Source organism: Bos javanicus, chromosome 2 (genome assembly GCF_032452875.1).
Source record: "Bos javanicus breed banteng chromosome 2, ARS-OSU_banteng_1.0, whole genome shotgun sequence".
NCBI classification, from domain to species: Eukaryota; Metazoa; Chordata; class Mammalia; order Artiodactyla; family Bovidae; genus Bos; species Bos javanicus.
Window position 1 is genome coordinate 94,777,178 of NC_083869.1, and position 20,605 is coordinate 94,797,782.

Genomic DNA, 20,605 nt, shown 5'->3' on the forward strand with positions numbered 1-20,605 from the left:
GTGGTTTTTCACTCACAAATGTTGCCCCATGTCTGGGAGCTGTTCCAGAAAATGAAAGAGAATATGTATCCTGGGTATCAGCAAACTACAGCCATGATCTGCCCCAAGGCTCATACTACCGTAAAGCCTCGTTTTCTTCCATGACATAAATATCAAATACCAGAGATGTATGTCAAATCTGTCACTTACCTCTAATGATTTTTATCAACCATAAACATTTAACTAAGTGTAAATTCCAAAATATAATAATTGACAAGTTTGCAGTATATCAGAGTTTATCTAGTGATTCCACGTGTACCCCTTTTAAAATTCTTCATAAAACTGTACTGAGATAAGACCTTCAATCGTGAATTGTATGCTCCCACCACTGCACTGCACTACCTTTCTGCTGCTCTTACCATTTCCTGGTTTTTGCCAAAATGCATTATTTATCAGCCCTTCAATATAGCAAATCACCACAAAATAGATTGTGTACTCCCCAAAGAGTGTTATAATTGAGGATTGCCTTCTTTCCTTAAAACATGCTATCATATTAAATAATTCAAAACAAACTACCAGTATTTCCTCTTTAAAATCTATTAACAGTAAGTCCAATAAATTGGAAAGGAATGTCTATACATGTTGATTACACAGAGGCTCAAATACAGCATAGTTTATATAAAGTCTGGCAAATTTCTAACTCTGCTTTATCATAAATACCACCCATCTAAAGTGCATATGCTGGTGAAAATAACCATCAATTAAATGTGCAAGACAGACCTATGTATTTTAATGTAACAGAGTACAAAAATATTCAGTGATAGAGTTTTAGGTTCTACATTGCAACTAACCTTTTGAAAACCAACCCTCATGTAGTTTTAGTTTAGTAGCAAAGAAAAAAATCCGATTATCTAAAATGGTCATGAACAGGACTCATATGCACTCATTGTGTGAGGCTGAATTTTTTTATATCCTGAAGCTGAAGCTGGAATCAAGATTGACGGAAGAAATATCAATAACCTCAGATATGCAGATAACACCACCCTTATGGCAGAAAGTGAAGAAAAACTAAAGAGCCTCTTGATGAAAGTGAAAGAGGAGAGTGGAAAAAGTTGGCTTAAAACTCAACATTCAGAAAACTAAGATCATGACATTTGGTCCCATCACTTCATGGCAAATAGATGGGGAAACAATGGAAACAGTGACAGACTTTAATTTTGGGGGCTCCAGAATCACTGTAGCTGGTGATTGCAGTCATGAAATTAAAAGATGCTTACTCCTTGGAAGGAAAGTTATGACCAACTTAGATAGCATATTAAAAAGCAGAGACATTACTTTGCCAGCAAAGTTCTGTCTAGTCAAAGCTATGATTTTTCCAGTGATCATGTATGGATGTGAGAGTTGGACTATAAACAAAGCTGAGTGCTGAAGAATTGATGCTTTTGAACTGTGGTGTTGGAGAAGACTCTTGAGAGTCTCCTGGACTGCAAGGAGATCCAACCAGTCCATCCTAAAGGAGATCAGTCCTGGATGTTCATTGGAAGGACTGATGTTGAAGGTGAAACTCCAATACTTTGGCCACCTGATGTGAAGAACTGACTCATTTGAAACGATCCTGATGCTGGGAAAGATTAAGGGCAGGAGGAGAAGGGGACAACATAGGATGGGATGGTTGGATGGCATCACCGACTCAATGGACATGAGTTTGGGTAAACTCCGGGAGTTGGTGGTAAACAGGGTGGTAAACAGGGAGGCCTGGTGTGCTGTGGTCCATGGGGTCGCAAAGAGTTGGACATGACTGAACGACTGAACTGAACCGAACTGAACAGCAATCAAAGTGAATATTATTCTTTTTCAAAACCAGCCTCTGCAATATTCAAATACTGAAGACATTAAAAAAAATATATAAGAATAGCCACGATTCCTCTCATTGTTCTCTCTGTTTATAGCAAGAGCTAAGGGGAACATATGTCTGAGTTTTTCCAAGACATCCCAGTTTATGCCAGTTCTCCTCTTGGTTTAACTATTAATAACACTACTTTCACTCTTAAAAGTTTCCTGATTTGGAAAGCAAATTTTCTATTCTCCTTAGTCAGGATCCTCTTAGTGATTCTCACTGTGGATGGGCACCATTCTGACTTTTTGGAATGTGAAACAAAGCTGCTGATCCACATATCTCCAGAGAGGGACCTACTCTCTTTTCTTAGGTCCAATTTAAGAAAAGTCCATAAAAGCCAAGGATGTCCCTCTCACCACTCCTTTTCTACACAGTGGAAATTCTGGCTAGTGCAATAAGACTATTTTCCAAAATAGACAAATACACACATACATAGATACGTATGTGATATATACACATATACACACAGATACACACACGTATATGTGATATATATGTTATATAAATATATATCACATCTTCAGTACATGGGGTCACAAAGAGTCAGACAGGACTGAGCAACTAAACAACAACAAAATCACATTTTCTTTATTAAGTGTTGATGGACACTTGGGTTACTTCTATTGTAAACAGTGCTGCTATGTACACTGAGGTACATGGATCTTTTCAAATTATTTTCATTTTCTTCAGATATTCATCAAAGTGTGAAATTGCTGGATCATAGAGTAGCTCTATTGTTAGTTTTTTGAGGAATCTGCAGACCATTTTCTATAGCGGCTGCACTAATTCATATCCCCTCACCAACAATGTACAAACGTTCCCTTTTCTCCACATCCTCACTCACATTTGTTATTTGGAGATTTTTGATCACGGCCATTCTGACAAGTGTGAGGTGATAGCTCATTGTGCTTTTGATTTGCATTCCTCTAATAATCAGCAATGTTGAGCATCTTTTCATGTGCCTGTTAACCATCTGAATGTCTTCTTTGGAAAAATGTCTAATTAGGTTTTCTGCCCATTTTTTAATCAGGTTGAGTTTTTTTTATATTGAGCTGTAGGAGACTATGCATTTGTGGGAGTAGAGGGCATAGGGGAAATTACTTTACCTTAATCTCAGTTTTGCTGTGAAACTTCAGTTCAGTTCAGTTCAGTCTCGTCCAACTCTTTGCGACCCCATGGACCACAGCACGCCAGGCCTCCCTGTTTATCACCAACTCCCGGAGTTTACCCAAACTCATGTCCATTTAGTTGGTGATGCCATCCAACCATCCCATCCTATGTAGTCCCCTTCTCCTGCCATCAATCTTTCCCAGCGTCAGGGTCTTTTCAATTGAGTCAGCTCTTCACATCAGGTGGCCAAAGTATTGGAGTTTCAGCTTTAACATCAGTCCTTCCAATGAACACCCAGGGCTGATCTCCTTTAGGATGGACTGGTTGGATCTCCTTGCAGTCCAAGGGACTCTCAAGACTCTTCTCCAACACCACAGTTCAAAAGCATCAATTCTTCTGCCCTTAGCTTTGTTTATAGTCCAACTCTCACATCCATATATGATCACTGGAAAAACCATAGCCTTGACTAGATGGACCTTTGTTGGCAAAGTAATGTCTCTGCTTTTTAATATGCTGTCTAGGTTGGTCATAACTTTCTTTCCAAGGAGTAAGCGTCTTTTAATTTCATAGCTGCAGTCACCATCTCCAGTGATTTTGGAGTCCCCAAAAATAAAGTCTGACTCTGTTTCCTCATCTATTTGGCATGAAGTGACAGGACTGGATGCCATGATCTTAGTTTTCTGAATATTGAGCTTTAAGCCAACATTTTCACTCTCCTCTTTCACTTTCATCAAGAAGCTCTTTAGTTCTTCTTCACTTTCTGCCATAGGGTGCTGTCATCTGCATATCTGAGGTTATTGATATTTCTCCCAGCAATCTTGATTCCAGCTTGTGCTTTATCCAGCCCAGTGTTACTCATGATGTATTCTTCATAGAAGTTAAATAAGCAGGGTGACAATATACAGCCTTGACGTACTCCTTTTCCTATTTGGAACCAATCTATTGTTCCATGTCCAGTTCTAACTGTTGCTTCCTGACCTGCATACAGGTTTCTCAAGAGGCAGGTCAGGTGGTCTCGTATTCCCATCTCTTGAAGAATTTTCCACAGTTTATTGTGATCCACACAGTCAAAGGTTTTGGCATAGTCATAAAGCAGAAATATATGTTTTTCTGGAATTCTCTTGCTTTTTTGATGATCCAGCAGATGTTGGCAATTTGATCTCTGGTTCCTCTGCCTTTTCTAAAACCAGCTTGAACATCTGGAAGTTCACGGTTTACGTATTGCTGAAGCCTGGCTAGGAGAATTTTTAGCATTACTTTACCAGTGTCTGAGATGAGTGCAATTGTGCGGTAGTTTGAGCATTCGTTGGCATTGCCTTTCTTAGGATTGGAGTGAAAACTGACCTTTTTCAGTCCTGTGGCCACTGCTGAGTTTTGCAAATTTGCTGGCATAGTGAGTGCAGCACTTTCGCAGTATCATCTTTTAGGATTTGAAAGAGCTCAGCTGGAATTCCATCACCTCCACTAGCTTTTTTCATAGTGATGCTTTCTAAGGCCCACTTGACTTCACATTCCAGGATGTCTGGCTCTAGGTGAGTGATCACTCCATCATGATTATCTAGGTCATGAAAATCTTTTTTGTACAGTTCTTCTGTGTATTCTTCCCACCTCTTCTTCTTATCTTCTGCTTCTGTTAGGTCTATACCATTTCTGTCCTTTATTGAGCCCATCTTTGCATGAAGTGTTCCCTTGGTATCTCTAATTTTCTTGAAGAGATCTCTAGTCTTTCCCATTATATTATTTTCCTCTATTTCTTTGCACTGATCACTGAGGCAGGCCTTCTTATTTCTCCTTGCTATTCTTGGAACTCTGCATTCAAATGGGTATATCTTTTCTTTTCTCCCTTGCTTTTCGCTTCTCTTCTTTTCACAGCTATTTGTAAGGCCTCCTCAGACAGCCATTTTTTTTTTTTTTTTGCATTTCTTTTCCATGGGGATGGTCTTGATCCCTGTCTCCTGTACAATGTCACAAACCTCCATCCATAGTTCATCAGGCACTCTGTTTATCAGATCTAGTCCTTTAAATCTATTCCTCACTTCCACTGTATAATCATTAGAGATTTGATTTAGGTCATACCTGAATGGTCTAGTAGTTTTCCCTACTTTCTTCAATTTAAGTCTGAATTTGGTAATAAGGAGTTCATAATCTGAGCCACAGTCAGCTCCTGGCCTTGTTTTTGCTGACTGTATAGAGCTTCTCCATCTTTGGCTGCAAAGAATATAATCAGTCTGATTTCAGTGTTGGCCATCTGGTGATGTCCATGTGTAGAGTCTTCTCTAGTGTTATTGGAAGAGGATGTTTGCTATGACCAGTGAATTCTCTTGGCAAAACTCTATGAGCCTTTGCCCTGCTTCATTCTGTACTCCAAGGCCAAATTTGCCTGTTACTCCAGGTGTTTCTTGACTTCTTACTTTTTCATTCCATTCTCCTGTAATGAAAAGGACATCTTTTTTGGGTTTTAGTTCTACAAGGTTCTGTAGGTCTTCACAGAACCATTCAACTTCAGCTTCTTCAGCGTTACTGATTGGGGCATAGTCTTGGATTACCGTGATATTGAATGGTTTGCCTTGGAAATGAACAGAGATCATCCTGCCGTTTTTGAGACTGCATCCAAGTACTGCATTTCAGACTCTTCTGTTGACTATGATGGCTACTCCATTTCTTCTAAGGGATTCCTGCCCACAGTAGTAGATATAATGGTCACCTGAGTTAAATTCACCCAATCCAGTCCATTTTAGTTCGCTGATTCCCAGAATGTCGACGTTCACTCTTGCCATCTCCTGTTTGATCACTTCCAATTTGCCTAGATTCATGGACCTAACATTCCAGGTTCCTATGCAATATTGCTCTTTACAGCATCGGACCTTGCTTCTATCACCAGTCACATCCACAGCTGGGTGTTGTTTTTGCTTTGGCCCCCTCTCTTCATTCTCTCTGGAGTTATTTCTCCACTGATCTTCAGTAGCATATTGGACACCTACCCACCTGGGGAGTTCATCTTTCAGTGTCCTATCTTTTTGCCTTTTCATACTATTCATGGGGTTCTCAAGACAAGAATACTGAAGTGGTTTGCCATTCCCTTCTCCAGTTGACCACATTTTGTCAGAACTCTCCACCATGACCTGTCCATCTTGGGTGACCCTACTCGGTATGACTTAGTTTCACTGAGTTAGACAAGGCTATGGTCCATGTGATTAGACTGGCTAGTTTTCTATGATTGTGGTTTCAGTCTGCCTGCCCTCTGATGCCCTCTCTCAGTGCCTACTATCTTAGTGGGGTTTCTCTTACCTTGAATGTGGGGTATCTCTTCACGACTGTTCCAGCAAAGTGCAGCTGCTGCTCCTTACCTTGGACGTGGGGTATCTCCTCTCGGCTGCTCGCTGCTCCAGTGCTGCTTGCTGCTCCAGCTGTGAATCTTAAACTGCTCTATAAAATAATCTTAATTTTTAAAATCTCAGGTAAAAACTTGACTGGCCATACTGAGTTGGGGGAGCAAGACCATGAAATATAGACATAATCATGGGAACCTACTTCTCAGAATGTTTTCAGCAGTGGGGATTTCCCAACAGGGGTCCATGTATGGGACTACTTGTCTGCTCAAAATTTCTCTCTCAAATTTCAGATGCCTTGCCTTCATTAAAATATTTTAGGATTTGGATGGTTATGTTCACCTTATCTACACTGTTCATGCTTTTAAATTCTTTGAAAATATTCCTTCTCATTCTTTATCTTGCCAGATGATGTGGTTCTTATCTTCACAGGTTCTTCTCATCTGACAGCAGCTTGGTCTTTTAAAATGCTCTTTCCTGAATCATGCCCAGTTGCTTTATAGAACTTGTACATCACAGTTTGGTGTAATTTTGATCATATTTTCTGTTTGGTTATCAATATTGCTTTGTAGGCATTTTTAAATAAAGTTGTTTTATTCAAGGGAGAGTCAGCTCCACAGTCTAACTCCCATGTTGGTATGCAGGAGTGTGTGTGTGTGTGTGTGTGTGTGTGTTATTGCCAGTTGGGATGTGGATAATACACTATGTGTGCTGTGATATTTAAAGGTAGGATGTATAGCTATGTAGATATATAAATAGTTTAGATTACTTTTTCCAAAACTTACTTGTTGATAATGAAATTCTTTTCTTAGTATTTTTTGGCCAGGTCACACAGCCTCAGAAATTTTTGTTTATAGTTTATCTCAGTTCAGCCAAACATTTTATTACATGGAAAAACTTCATGTTTTCTGCCAGAGCATCTTCAGCATGCAATCTATCCCTCAGATAATTTACCAAAATAGCAAACAAAAAAGTCTTAGAATTGGATTCAGGAGAAGCCTAGAGTTTTATCGTTTCCTTCTAGAGAAGTGATTGTCTCTATTACTCGTTTTCTATCTCTAAGCTATGTCTATGTCTGTGACATGAATAGTCTAATTCCGTGACAGTCTTACAGAAATAATATAGCTATTTTAGCTTTAACTTATGTGCCAGAATATAGTAAGTGACAAATGTTGCACCAGAGCATGCTATATGGTCTAAGGAGCTGTTAGCTATTCTCTTTGCCTCAGAATAACAAAAGAATAAAAATATTTAATAATTGCTGATCAGAGTTTAAGCTTTCTTTGTTATGTCATTAGAAATCTGAACATATTAATGTGTTGGCAAAAGCTAATATTATTTGATAGGAGTAGATTAATAAATGTTGCTAATTATAATTAAACTAATGTGAATGGGTAGCTATGTTGGTTAATTTGAAATTTAGAAAAAATTAAATTCTCTAGTGGGGATCTTGGCCCTCTCTTGTGGAATGGTATTTTAATTAGGAAACTAAATATCTGGACATAGCTAGGTTTTGTTTTGGAATTATACAAATAATTATATAGAATGGCTGTAGAGATTCAAAAAATCTCTACTGTGAAGTAAGGAACACAATTCAGAACAATTCTGTGTGTGGATCAATATGTTTATGGTTTTAAACAGACAAAAACAAAAATAAAAATTCTATTTATAGTCAAGTGCCATGATTTCAGAGGGCTATAAGTCCTTTGAAACGACTGTTTGTTTTGTGTTTGTTTTGAGGCTGTGGCCAAGTAAACTATACGGCATTGGTGTTTTTCAGCTCCAGTTTCAAACAAAATTCATTTCTGATTAAATGTGGAATGGATAGAGGATTGAATTTTAGTTATTTTGTGGTGAATTTGATTATTAGACTTGATAAATTGACAGTGTTTATGACTCATCATGATGTGGTTGGGAGTTTATTCTTTGGAGTCAGGCAAACACACTTCCTGATCCAGCCCTACTTCTTAGTAGTCATATGACCTTGGATAAATTATTTGACTTCTCCCAAGCCTCAGTTCTCTAATCAGTCAAAATGGGAGTAAGAACAGTAGCTCTTCGTAGAATTGCATGAAGGTTTAATGAGACCATCCAGTTAAAGTGCTTAACACAGTATCTAGCACATCTTAGCTGCTGCATAAAAATTTCTCTTCTTCCTTTTTCTCTTTGTTATTATTGTTATTATTTTATTTTGGAGGCTTACCAGGTGGCTCAGTGGTAAAGAGTCCACCTGCAATGCAGGAGACACCAGAGAAGTGGGTTCAATCCCTGGGTCAGGAAGATTCCCTGGAGGAGGAAATGACAACCCACTCCAGTATTCTTGCCTGGAGAATCCCATAAGCAAGGAACCTGGTGGGCTACATTCCATAGGGTCACAAAGAGTTGGATACAACTGAGCGTGCATGCAGTATTTTATTTTTATTGTTATTATTTGTGTTCTTTTTTGGTTTCTCACCAAATTTGGTACTACCTAAACCATGATTTAAGAAGTTACAGTTGTTGAATTCTTAAAATATACTGAGGGTATTACAAGAAACTCATTGGATGAGAAAATTGTCCCTTGAAAATATTTGAGACACAAAAAACAAGAGAAATAGGAGAAAAATAGGTATTGTATTTCGATGGATTACCTCCAAAGATGTGTGGGACCTTGTCCATAGTTCCCCGCCCCCCCCATATTGAGCTGCTTCCATGCTGGTATATGAAACTGTATTGTGCTTCCATGCTGTTGAACTGGGCTTAGTGGAACTGATGCTGTTGAGTCCAGACCTCATAGCTCTATCTTTCTTTATCTTTACACAGCAATGTTGAGTGGAAGACTAAAAATGAATTACATTGCAGACTGACCAAGACTTTTGCAAGTCAATTTTTAAAAGCAAACTATTTACAAAGTACAATGCAACGTACTGGAAAGCCTGGAAAGAGGAACTCTGAATCCAGCCCCAATTCTGCCACAGACTGGTGTGATCCTGGGTAACAAGCTTAAACTCTGGGTCTTTGTTTCCACAACAGTGGGTTTGAAATCCTATATGTCTTCAAAGATAACTTCCGGCTCAAATGCTTTCTAATTCTGTATTTTCTTAAAACCTGCAGCAATTGTACTAAGTTAATTTTTTAAACTTTCCTTGTTCAGGGTAAACTTGTTATAAAAGCAGAAATAGGGAAGAAGACCTTGGGGACAGTGCAGGACTTGAATTCAGGGTTCCAATTCGAGTTCTGATGTGTGAATCTTGTTCTGATGTGTGGTCTTGGGAAATCCCTCTTCTCAGTACATCGTAACTCTGCTTCACATTCAATTAAACTGGGAGAAATTTTAAAACACTGATGTTAGACTCCATTCATGAAGGTTCTAAATACTTAGTCATCAATAGGTTGTTAAAGCTTTCCAGGTGACTAGAATGGAAAGGCAGGATTGAGGATCACTGCAAAAACCAGAGGTCCTTAATGTCCTTGCATCCAAGATGGAACCCCTGAAAAGAATAGCAATTACTGTCCTCTCTGTGACAGAACTGAAGATCAAATAAAATAAAATAGATGAAAGCATTTGAAGGCTTCCCAGGTAGCACAGTGATGAAGAATTCGCCTGCCAGTGCAGGAGATGCAACACGGGTTTGATCGCCTGGAGAAGGAAATGGCAACCCACTCCAGTATTGTTGCTTGGGAAATCCCATGGGCAGAGGAGCCTGGCAGGCTACAGTCCATGGCGTTGAAAAAGAGTCGGACACTACTGACCACGAGTGTGCACCATGCAAAAGCACTTTGTGATGTGTAAATGCACAGTAAGTATTAAAGCAAATGTTATTAAAGAGCTTAAATATTATTATTAAGAAAATGTAGGGATTAGCTTTAGTACATTAATTCTGTTGGTGGAATTCTACCCTTTCAGATAAGATTCACTTCCAGTCTCTAAAAGTATTGATAGTTGAGGACCTCCTTCCCCAATCAGTACTTGGCAATTTACTACTGCAGAAACTCAAAGAGTTGCTCTGTGACCCAGAGAGAGTTTAATAGTAACATGCTGCCTCAGTGATTATTAATAAACACAATTCTTCCAATTTTTGCACAGCATTGGTCATCACCGCAAATCATCACGACACGCTTGTTTATCCCTTTGTACTACAGCTTGTAAGTGCAGCAAACTGGGATAAACTAGTCAAATGTTTGTGTAGTGGGGAGAGAAGTCAAGTGTTTTAAAGCTATATCTTATTCTGTCAGGAATTCATACTTAACCTTCATTTAGTATAAATAATATCCTTTAAGAATTAAATTTTATGTGTCCCCAATGGTTATCTTTATTCAGATATATTCACGCTTTGACACTTGGATACATTTTTGTCTGTTCAACTATTCTATTAGAAATATGTCTGTGACCACTGCAGTTTTGGTAATAAATACTTTTACTTTTCCCGGTAGAGTTAGAGTAAGTTACACCTTGACTTCTGAAATTGGCCCACTGTGGTCTGTCCTTCAGAATGAGCGAGTGTATTTAATTCAGACTTGCAGACTTATTTTTCATGAATTTGTAGGCTGCTTGTGCAGCTGTGTACTTGCTGCCTTGCAGCTACTCTTCAGGGTTGAGTTTGAGGAACACATAGTCAGGACACCTATGGTGACAGGCTCCAGGATGGGCTGTCACTGCGTGTGTTAGTCCATCCTCTGACTTGTCACGGCTGGAACCTTCATTCAGCATCTCTCTGCTCACCAGAAAATGCATCTTGGCAAAACAAAACAAAGTCTGGGATGTTTTCTGTATCTGTATTTTTTTGGCAAATGATTTCTGACATTTCCCTCTGTTTTCTAAGTCTGAGAATGATCTCAAAATGTAGGAATGCTTCTTTCTTTAGGAATCCCTTCAACTGTTGAATGTCTATTAAAAATTAAGCAATTACATGGTGATTAAACAAATCGTAAAGTTCAATGAACAGCTAGTTCTTTTTGAGTTAGAGCCATGTGTACTCTTGCACATGTTTTCTGCTCACAAGCACAGTAATGCAGTTGATGAAAAAAATGTAACCTAAAGTCATATATATATATGCAGTTAAAAATGATAGGTTGACAACACTAGGGCCTGCAGGCTGCATGATTTTTACATTTTTAAAGGGTTATTAAAAAATACTGAGAATATGCATCAGAAACCATATGGCACACAGGGCCTAAAATATTTACTATATGAAACTCTAGAGAAAGTGCTCGCTGACCCCAGAACCATGTGGAAAGTACCAATAAAGAGCTCACCCATCTTTGGCTTTTACCAAGAAGTACATTGTCTTGTTTTGAGAGGCTGGAGCTGGGGGGTTGAGCTAAGAACATGCAGATTATGACCTGCTGCAAAGTGAGGGGGCACAGGGGCAGGCTAATTTCTCTCTGTCATCTGAGCTCCCACTTTGGGAAAGTGTAATCAATTAAGTCAGTTGGATTGAAGGCACAGTTTTAATAAACCCACACAAAGGAAGCAGAGAGACAAGATTTATTACTTACAGATCCCAGAAGCTGGGGGAGTGGTGGGAGTAATGAGCTGGGGAAAGGGCAGTCCTCTGTTCCAGGTCACCAATGAGCAGGAGATAGAGAGTGTGGCAAGCATCTATCCCTTGTAAGGTGGTTGGGGCAGAGGTCACTGACCTTTCACTGGCTTAACCCTAGGTGGTAACTTGAAGAGGTACAGGTGAAAAAGCAAATGTGAGCTTAAGGTGGGAATCTGAAGGTCGAGTCCTCATCTAAATGTTGACTCTGGCGTGAGCGGGGTTTTCATACTGTCAAATGCCTAGGCAGCAAGTCAGAAAAACAAAAAGTTGTTTTTCTCATCACACTTCTTCCCTTGGAAGCATTAATTCTCACTTGTAAAATCAATCTTCACAGCCAGTCTAAAAAGAGAATGAGAAACCTCCTGTAGCAGACGCTGTAACAGAATTCTCGGCTTTTCAATCAGAGCTGCCGCCCTTTGGCCCTTGTTTGCTCCTCTGCTCTCCCTCCCCCAGACCGCTCCTCAACATCATCACCAGCCACCAATTTGCCATCCACCGTCTTTGACCTTGGCTTCTTGGTCAAATGATTTTTCCATTCTAATTGCTCTTGTGAATTTGCTACATTGTCCTACTTTTTCACCTGCTTTCATCTTCCAAGGCCCCTTTTCTGTGATCTTTTTCCCCCCCCCTGCCTTCTCCACCAGAATCTCAGCCCTGTAGAGACAGATGCCTTCCAAATCGAATATTTCCACCCTTTTGCTTGCTCCTGTGCAGGCCGTTTGCTCGGTGGTTTCAAGGCAGGTCTGGTTCTGGCCCCTGCTGCAGATGATAGCCGAGAGAGGACTTTGGGCATCTTCCCTCACCAGCCTAGCTGTACCACTTTTGGGGAGCAGCACAGCCATCTTTAGTGGACACTGCTTGCACAGATCCTTCATCCTGTTCATTTAGTATCCATATTGCTTGCTATAATTTTCTTCCCGTGGACCTTCTGGCTGCTTGCCTTCCCCTATAACTGCAGCAGTTTTCTCCATCTACCAAACTGACCAGTCCACTCCAGTGGTGCCTGCTGCTCTCCGGGCCCAGCACACATGTCTAACCAGAGCTCTTGCATGCTCAGTTGGTAAGTCATGCCTGACTCTGTGACCCGTGGACTGTAGCCTGCCATGGGATTTTCCAGGCAAGAATACTGGAGTGGCTTGCTGTTTCCTTCTCTAGGGGATTGTCCCAACTCAGAGATGGAACCTGCATCCTGCATCCTGCATCTCCTGCATTGGCAGGTGGATTCTTTTTCACTGTGCCTCCTGGGAAGCCCAATCAGAGCTATTACAGCATTCAAATTTCTGGTACATTTCTCTCTTCATTCCAGTTCAGCTTACTGAATCCCTCCCTCCTACCTGTGAGAGCCTCCTCTACCCAATACACATTTATCAAGTGTTGACCCTATTCTGGGTGCTCTCTAGGCTCTGCAGATGAGGGATGACTGAAAGGCAGCCTAGGTCTCCGTGTTTTTTGACAGAGGAAAGATGATATACACAGGCATGAATACAGAGCAAAGCAGTAGGTGGTGGAGAATCCCACGGACAGAGGAGCCTAGTGGGCTGCCGTCTATGGGTCACACAGAGTCGGACACGACTGAAGTGACTTAGCAGCAGCAGCAGCAGCATGAGAGCAGAGGAGACTGTTTAGAACTCAACTCTCTAATGATAAAACTTCCAAACTACCTAGTGAGGATATTACTAAATTAAACAAATTAACCACCTAAAGAATCTTTGATTCTGTTTTTAACCTTCCCTTAAATATATAGTTTAAAGGTCAAACTCCTGGGACATTTTTTCCTGAGTGACTTATTCCTTCTCTGACTCAGTTTCATTTGCTGATACATTATCTTACCTCCAGTCGAGTGTATAAACATTAAAGTTCGGTAAATAAATGCAGTTTTTGGATTATAGTGCAAAAGACAACATCTTTTTTTTTTTTTTTTGCAAACACTCCTGCTTCTTACTAGAAATGGAATTCAGTCCTTATTCCGTTTCTCAAGTCTGTGGGATGGTGTCTGCTGACAGGTGGGTGTGCAGTTGATCCAGGGTGATTCATGGCTTTATTTATTGGAAGAGGCTTTGAGAGGTTGTCACTCGATTGCAAGAGATATCTTTTAAAGAACTTTGCATCTGGGCATCCATTGTCTTCATTTCCTTTTTCCTTCTCATTCCTTATCTACCTCCTTTGGCCCAAACCCTTTTACAGGATTATATTGATATATCAAATATAAATTGGGAAAACCTGGCCATGACCTGCTTGTCTTGAGGGGGGATATCCCCAAGAGCACTGGGCTGCAAGTAGGAACTGGGGTGGTGAGTGTGTTTTCATCAGCTTGCCCCAGGTGGCTCCTGCTATGGGCACCACCGGCTGGTCTAGTCATTCATGACATATTTTCTGAGAGCCTTCTCTGTGCCACAAACACCATGCTAGGTTCTAGGGACACAAATTGAGTCAAAAGGAAAACTGTTGCTGCCCACATTCGGGGGAGGTAGCATCAATTACAAGTTCACATTAATAAATGTGTGAAAACAAATTATCCTACCTCTGATACAAGGAGGAAGAGATAATATTAGTGTTTAATTCTCTAATAGTTCTGAGATCTCTGGTCTCTGTGGGTGTGTCTCATCTCTCTCTTTCTCTTTCTTCCCTCTCTTTTAAATGAAAGTGGAGAAGACAGCTAACAACAGAGTCCTGTCATCCCTATGGTGCAATATACCCTCATCTTTTCTTTTATTATTATTATTTTAATTGGAGTATAATTGCTTTACAATGGTGTTTTAGTTTCTGCTGTAGGACATGAATCAGCTACATGTATACACAAATCCCTTCCCTCTTGAGCCGCCCACTGCTCCCCCATCCCACCCCTCTAGGTCATCTGAGTCCTGAGTGGAACTCCCTGTGCTACACAGGCTTCCAACTAACCCTAACACATCATTTTTTTTTTTTCCAAATCTATTTTACACATCTTTTTTTTTTTTTTAATTGTGGAATTCTTGATTCCCCAAAGTAGATGTTATTATCTCCATTTAAAATACACATAACGGAGAAAAACACTACTGTTATTACTCAGACTGTCATCGGGAGGGGGAATAAATGAGTGCTTGTATTATGGGAGCTGGGAGCTGAAATCTGCCAGAGGCCCTAACCGGAAACCATCGGATTTAGTGGCTGCTAATCCATTCAATTCAGGCATTTATTTTTTCCTCCGTATTTTTTACAGCGGTGAGAGAGAAATCTCTTTTTCTCTACAGAAGTCATTTCAGATCTCAAAATCTGAAATGCGTCCTCTCCGATGCATGCCCACCCACAGGGTTGACAAATGCTAGATTTCCCAAGATAGCTGCCACACGCTTAGTTTCTAATCTCCGTATTTATTCCCCGCCAGAATTTCTAAATCCTTCCCCGGTACGTCCAGCCATCCTTTCTGAACGTTTGAGCTCTATCTGCTTTCCATAAAGCCCCTGGGCACTAGTCTGGCGACAGAGGCCAGGGTGGAGGGCCCAGCTGGGGGATCCCTGCACCCGAGGTCTGACTCTGCAAGGCCTCTGGGCGTTCTCGGGCCAGCCAGCCCGCCACGCGCCAGCGTGCTTCCCAGTCTTAGTTCCCCGGCGCTGCCGGAGAGCTGAATGAGGAGCAGCGCTATTTTTACCTTCCCGGCTGCAATCCTTTAGATATATTTGCAGGAAGGAAATAAATAAAGGATTGAGAAGGAAAGGCTTGGCCTAAGTTTTACACTAGAAGGAGGGGGTTGGACTAGGAGCGGGTATGTAAGGTCGGGGCGGTGGAAAAGGCAGGTCGATTTCTCTGGATGGTTGTTTCCTCCATATCTTTTTTGCCCTGGAAATCCCCACACTCTTCTTTTTTTCCCTCTGGCTAATCCCTGACTGCCAGCGTCCTCTCTCCGCCGCCCCCACCTCTGGAGGTGCCACCATCACCTCTGATGCTGCATCACTCTGCTGCCTTTCCCCCCATCTCTTCTTCTTTTTCTTCCACAATAAAGCATGCGCAGTGCGTCCCGTGCCAGGGAACAGCATCAGCATCAGTATCAGCATCAGCATCGGGACGCGGAGCCGCGCTCGGGCGCGCTCTCGAGGGCGGGGAGCACGTCCGCGCCACTCGCGTCCGCGCGCATCCTCAGCATCTTCAGCCCCCGCAGTCGCTGGAGCTGCCGCGCCCGCCGCAGGGAGGGCGGAGCATCTGGGGAGGCTCCAAGTTGGCGGAGCGACTGGGAACCCCCGGACTCTTCAGCGGCCGCCCGGGGAGGGGCTGAGAGACGAGCAAGGGAGGGGGCGCCGCCCAGCCCCTAGCCTCGACCCCCTGTCCGCGGCCGCACCATGCGCGACGAGCCGGCGTGACCGGCTCCGCCCGCAGCCTCCCCTGCAGCCTAGACCCGCGCTCTCGCTGGCCACACCAAGCGGCGCCCGGGAGCTATGAGCCATGAAGCCACCCGGCAACAGCTCCCGGCGGCCACCCCTGGCGGGCTGCAGCCTTGCCCGAGCCTCCAGCGGCCCCCGCGGCGGCTCAGCCGCCCCGGCGCCCATCCGCGCCCTGGCCCGCGCGCCTCCCTGCCGCCTGCTCCTCGTCCTTTTCCTGCTGCCTCCACTCGCCGCCTCGTCCCGGCCCCGCGCCTGGGGGGCTGCTGCACCCAGCGGTGGGTATGGCCCCGGTGCCCTTTGCATTGCCTTGCCCAACGGGCCCTGCAGAAGAAAGCGAAGGGCGCGCGGGACCGTGCGCTCCGGACATGTCCAGGGCTCGGCCTTTCCAAGCCTCCCTGCCTGTGCACCTCTCTCATTCTCAAACCCGCGTTCACCCCAGTTCACTTTTTGAAGTCCATTTTTTGTTGCAGTCACTAAATTGCTGCCGGAAGGTATTTAGTGGATGCGGGGTCCCTAATTGATTTCTGTGCAACTTAGGGAGACGGATGGACGGGAGATGTAGAGAGGGAGCAAGTTTTTTTCCTCGGGTGGTGGAGCCTGACCGCGAATGCGGGTAGATGTGATGAGAACAGTGCTAATGTATCTTTTTAGATTGCCTAGTGGGTTTATTCACTGCTGTTGAAATTATAGGTGGGGGAGGGAAACCGGGGCTCTAAACCTTTGGCTTGTGATTTCTCAAAATACTTATTATTATCATGAACAATTAAGATAATGTAATATTCAATACATTGATGACGGAAAATCAGTGAGAGCAGAAACCTGGCCATAGCAGGAAAATGAAATTGGAAAGCTGCCAGCCTCTGCATCCCTCTCTGGCAAAGGATTTTTGCTCATCTCAAAGTTAAAAGAAAAAGGAATTGTCCATTTTGTTTAATGAATCAATTAACATTCAGTGTTCATGAAGTCAACACTCAAGTTATCTTAGGAGTGTTCTTAGCTCTCAGGTGGGATACTGCTAGTCGGAGTCCCTTTGAGCTTCTGCAGAAGCCGAAGGGGTGGAGATGAGGGTCAAGAACCACTGAGCATGTTTGTTTAATGACCCTACCTTCAAGTCCATTCTCCCCCACCCCCATATTTAGACGTATAGATTTAAGACGATAAACAGTACATTGTTGTATATGCCTTATTGGCTGTTAACCTATCCAGGCCATTCATTGCTGCAATAACTTGCTTTCCTCCTTACATGCTTTTAAGTAGAAAACTTTGTTTTTGCAATTAATGGAAAAGATGCATTGTAGTACTTATGTATTGATAGGGTACTTGTGTGTTTGTGTATGTTTGTGTCCTCCCCGCCTCACCCCAGCTCCCTATTCGAATGAAACTGCAGGAAAAAAATTGGGAGTCCTGGCAGATGAGAACAACACATTGCAACAGAATAGCAGCAGTAATAGCAGTTCCAGCCATGCAATGCAGAAAGAAATCACCCTGCCTTCAAGACTCATATATTACATCAACCAAGACTCGGAGAGCCCTTACCATGTTCTTGACACAAAGGCAAGACACCAGCAAAAACATAACAAGGTAGGCAGGGGCTGGGTATGCAAAAGTGGCTGCTGTGAAGAGTTGTCCTTGGATTTGATTTTCTGCTAGAATCTGATTTTACAAATTTTACTGCAGCATTTTATTAGGAAACCAATTAATGGTAGGGGAGAAGCTGAAGGGAATTCACCTGGAATCTACTTGGATGGGGTTGCTGTTTCTCTTTCCTTTCTGACTCTCAACTGGAATTGGAATTTTCTTAAGGCCATATAAGTTTAACAGCTGAAATGTGGTCCATTTTTCTTGTAGGTACATGAACACTGAACAGTAGTTAAACCAATATGTTGACAGTCCTGACTTTTATCTGTGAGGCTTTATGTAAGGGTGCAGTATTCTGCCTCCCATAATGAAAACTGCTTTCAGTCTGCACCCAGAAAATTGCTATAAGAAGCTGTTGGGCCATAGATTCCACATCTACACTTTCACTTAGAAATTGAGTCATTAAGTTTAAACAACCTCTTTTTTTAGTTAGTCAATACTTTTTTTTTTTTTTCGGTTATATGAAAAGTAGGTAAATAATATGACATATTGAAGGATTATGGTGAATATAAACAAACAATTTATATAACTCAGAGACCAGTTCTTTCAAGACTTTATCTGTCTTGTTCATTGTGAGCAGTTGCTTTACTTTGGTTCAGAAAGTGTCACTGATTTTTTTAAAAAAAGCATTCAGTGGAAGATGAAGGTGCATAATATCCAAAGAGTTTAAGGGATCTTTTTTTTCCTGCTTACTAGTCATTATTTGAGTTAATAATATTTTGGACCCCAAGCAGATTTCCATAATGGATTATCAGTACCTTTTTCTTTATTAACAACAGAAAATAGAGTTTCTGTGTTAAATATTTTACTTTGGACTTGTCGGGAAGGAAGAAAACTTTCTTCTAGCTTTCTAGGTTCTTCTAGCTGGTCCAAATATTAAGTTGACATGAGTTAGATTAACAAGAAAAAATGAAATTTACTTTCATATGTATGCATGTGAGGGCCTGAGGCCCCTGCATACCTGAGAGGGTCAGAGATGGAAAGATAAAATGAGGCATATACACCATCTTAAGCTAAGGAATGGCATAGGGCCCTGGCGCTTCCAGGGACAGGAGGGTAATTCGTAAAATGGTAAAAAGAGTGGATGGTTGGTAATTAGATGTTTGCTGGCCATATAGATGGGGCCACTTAGCTAAAATTTATCTCTGGTAATAAATCTTTTCTGGGAAAAGTCCTCAATTTAAATTCTTTTGAGTCGTTAAGGGTGGAGCAGTGACTTCTCTTGAACTTGCAGGGTCTTGATTGCACCTTTAGCTCAAAATAATCCTGAAGCAGAAGTGACACATTTTGGGGGAAGTGGTTCTGAACGCCTGCAGATTATACCTGTTCAGTTGAGAAGAGCAGTCATTTTCTAAACATCTGGAACTTAAGGAAAGTAGATGGTTTGCATCATTACTTTCCTTAGTTTTCTAAAATATAGGTAACAGTATTTATTCCCATTTTCCAAATGGGGAGTTAGACATTTAAGGCCATCAGATGACTTTTCGTGACTGTAAAACCACCAGTATAAAATTCAGGGGACCTGAATGTTTAATATCTACAGGTCAGGTTTCTGAGAAAATGCTTCCTTCATATAAGATGTTATTGGAGAAGTTAACTTTCCTTCATGTTGTTGTGAAGTGGCTGCTCCCCACCTTAGCTGAGGTGCAGGGGTCTCGATACTCACAGCCCTTTTCCAAGCTGCTTGTATGTAACTTAATGGGTTGACTCCTGGATCTTGTCTACCCATTTGTTTTCTTGGTAGGAGGAGTGGGTGAGTCTTCAAGGAAGAAAAAGTTCCTCTTGATAAAGACACTGAGGCCAATTTTATGGTTTTCCTACTAATTAATAAGATCTTCTATGGTTTGGTGACAAGTTCTCAAACTCACCAGTGCCTTTTGCATAGGGTGCTGGAGAAAGAAAAAAAAAATGGACTGAAAGTCTATTTTAAAGAAGTTCTCTTGAATTGAGAGGAAGGAAACTTTAGGGGAATTTTTTTTTTTTTTGGACAACTCAGGTATTGTTGGCTATGGCTGACTCCTGTCTTCTAGCCTAATGTTATGTGATTGCTCTGTTTGGTGGGACTTGGTTTGACTACAATATATCAGAAGTTTTATGATAATGAGGTTGTGAAAGCTTTACCCACCACTCATATAGAGGAATGGGTTTCCCAGATGGCTCTAGTGGTAAAGAACCCACCTGCCAATGCAGGAGACGAAGAGATGCAGGTTCGATCCCTGGGTTGGGAAGATCCCCTGGAGGAGGGCATGGCAACCTGCTCCAGTATTCTTGCCTGGAGAATCCCATGGACAGAGGAACCTAGCAGGCTCCATAGGGTCCGTAGGGTCACAAAGAGTCACAAAGACATGACTGAAGCAACTTAGCATGCATGCACTCATGCACACATGCAGGGGAGTAGATTTCTCACTGTGGAGCACATACTTGCTTTTGGAAGGATGTTACCTCTATTTCCACGGCCCTTAGTGGTTGAGTTTCTTCTATCTTCAAAACAAATGTTTATGCAAAAACTACATTTGAAAACATTTTTCTACTTATTAGTTTGACTCAACAAGTATTTGTTGGACTGTTCTCATGTGCAAAGTAGTATGCTAAAGATTCAGAGATAAGAGATAAGGAGAACAAGGATGAACAAGACATGGTCTGTCTTCCAGGAGATGCAAAAACGAAATCAGCAAGATTCCAAACAGTGCTCTTGGACAGGTGTAAACAGTGTTCTTCCTGTATGGGGGTTTCGCTGAAATTTCCCTTTGTGTCCTGTGATTTCCCCTGTGCTTC

The 20,605-nt window shown here is 41.8% G+C and overlaps 1 protein-coding gene across 6 annotated transcripts in view; it reads left to right on the top strand.

Annotated features, from left to right (window-relative positions):
* The first annotated feature begins 15,961 nt into the window (after positions 1–15,961).
* The window catches only part of ADAM23 (ADAM metallopeptidase domain 23), a 197,206-nt gene continuing 192,562 nt past the window's right edge, over positions 15,962–20,605 (top strand). For 2 of the 6 annotated variants that reach the window (XM_061382590.1, XM_061382599.1), the window contains exons 1-2: positions 15,964–16,467; positions 17,556–17,773. In XM_061382590.1, coding sequence (XP_061238574.1) covers positions 16,254–16,467; positions 17,556–17,773 — 432 coding nt within the window. In that variant the 5' untranslated portion in view covers positions 15,964–16,253. Of the gene's footprint in view, positions 16,468–17,555; positions 17,774–20,605 lie in introns of all 6 variants that reach the window. The other 4 variants (XM_061382582.1, XM_061382619.1, XM_061382573.1 and 1 more) reach the window with 4 other exon arrangements.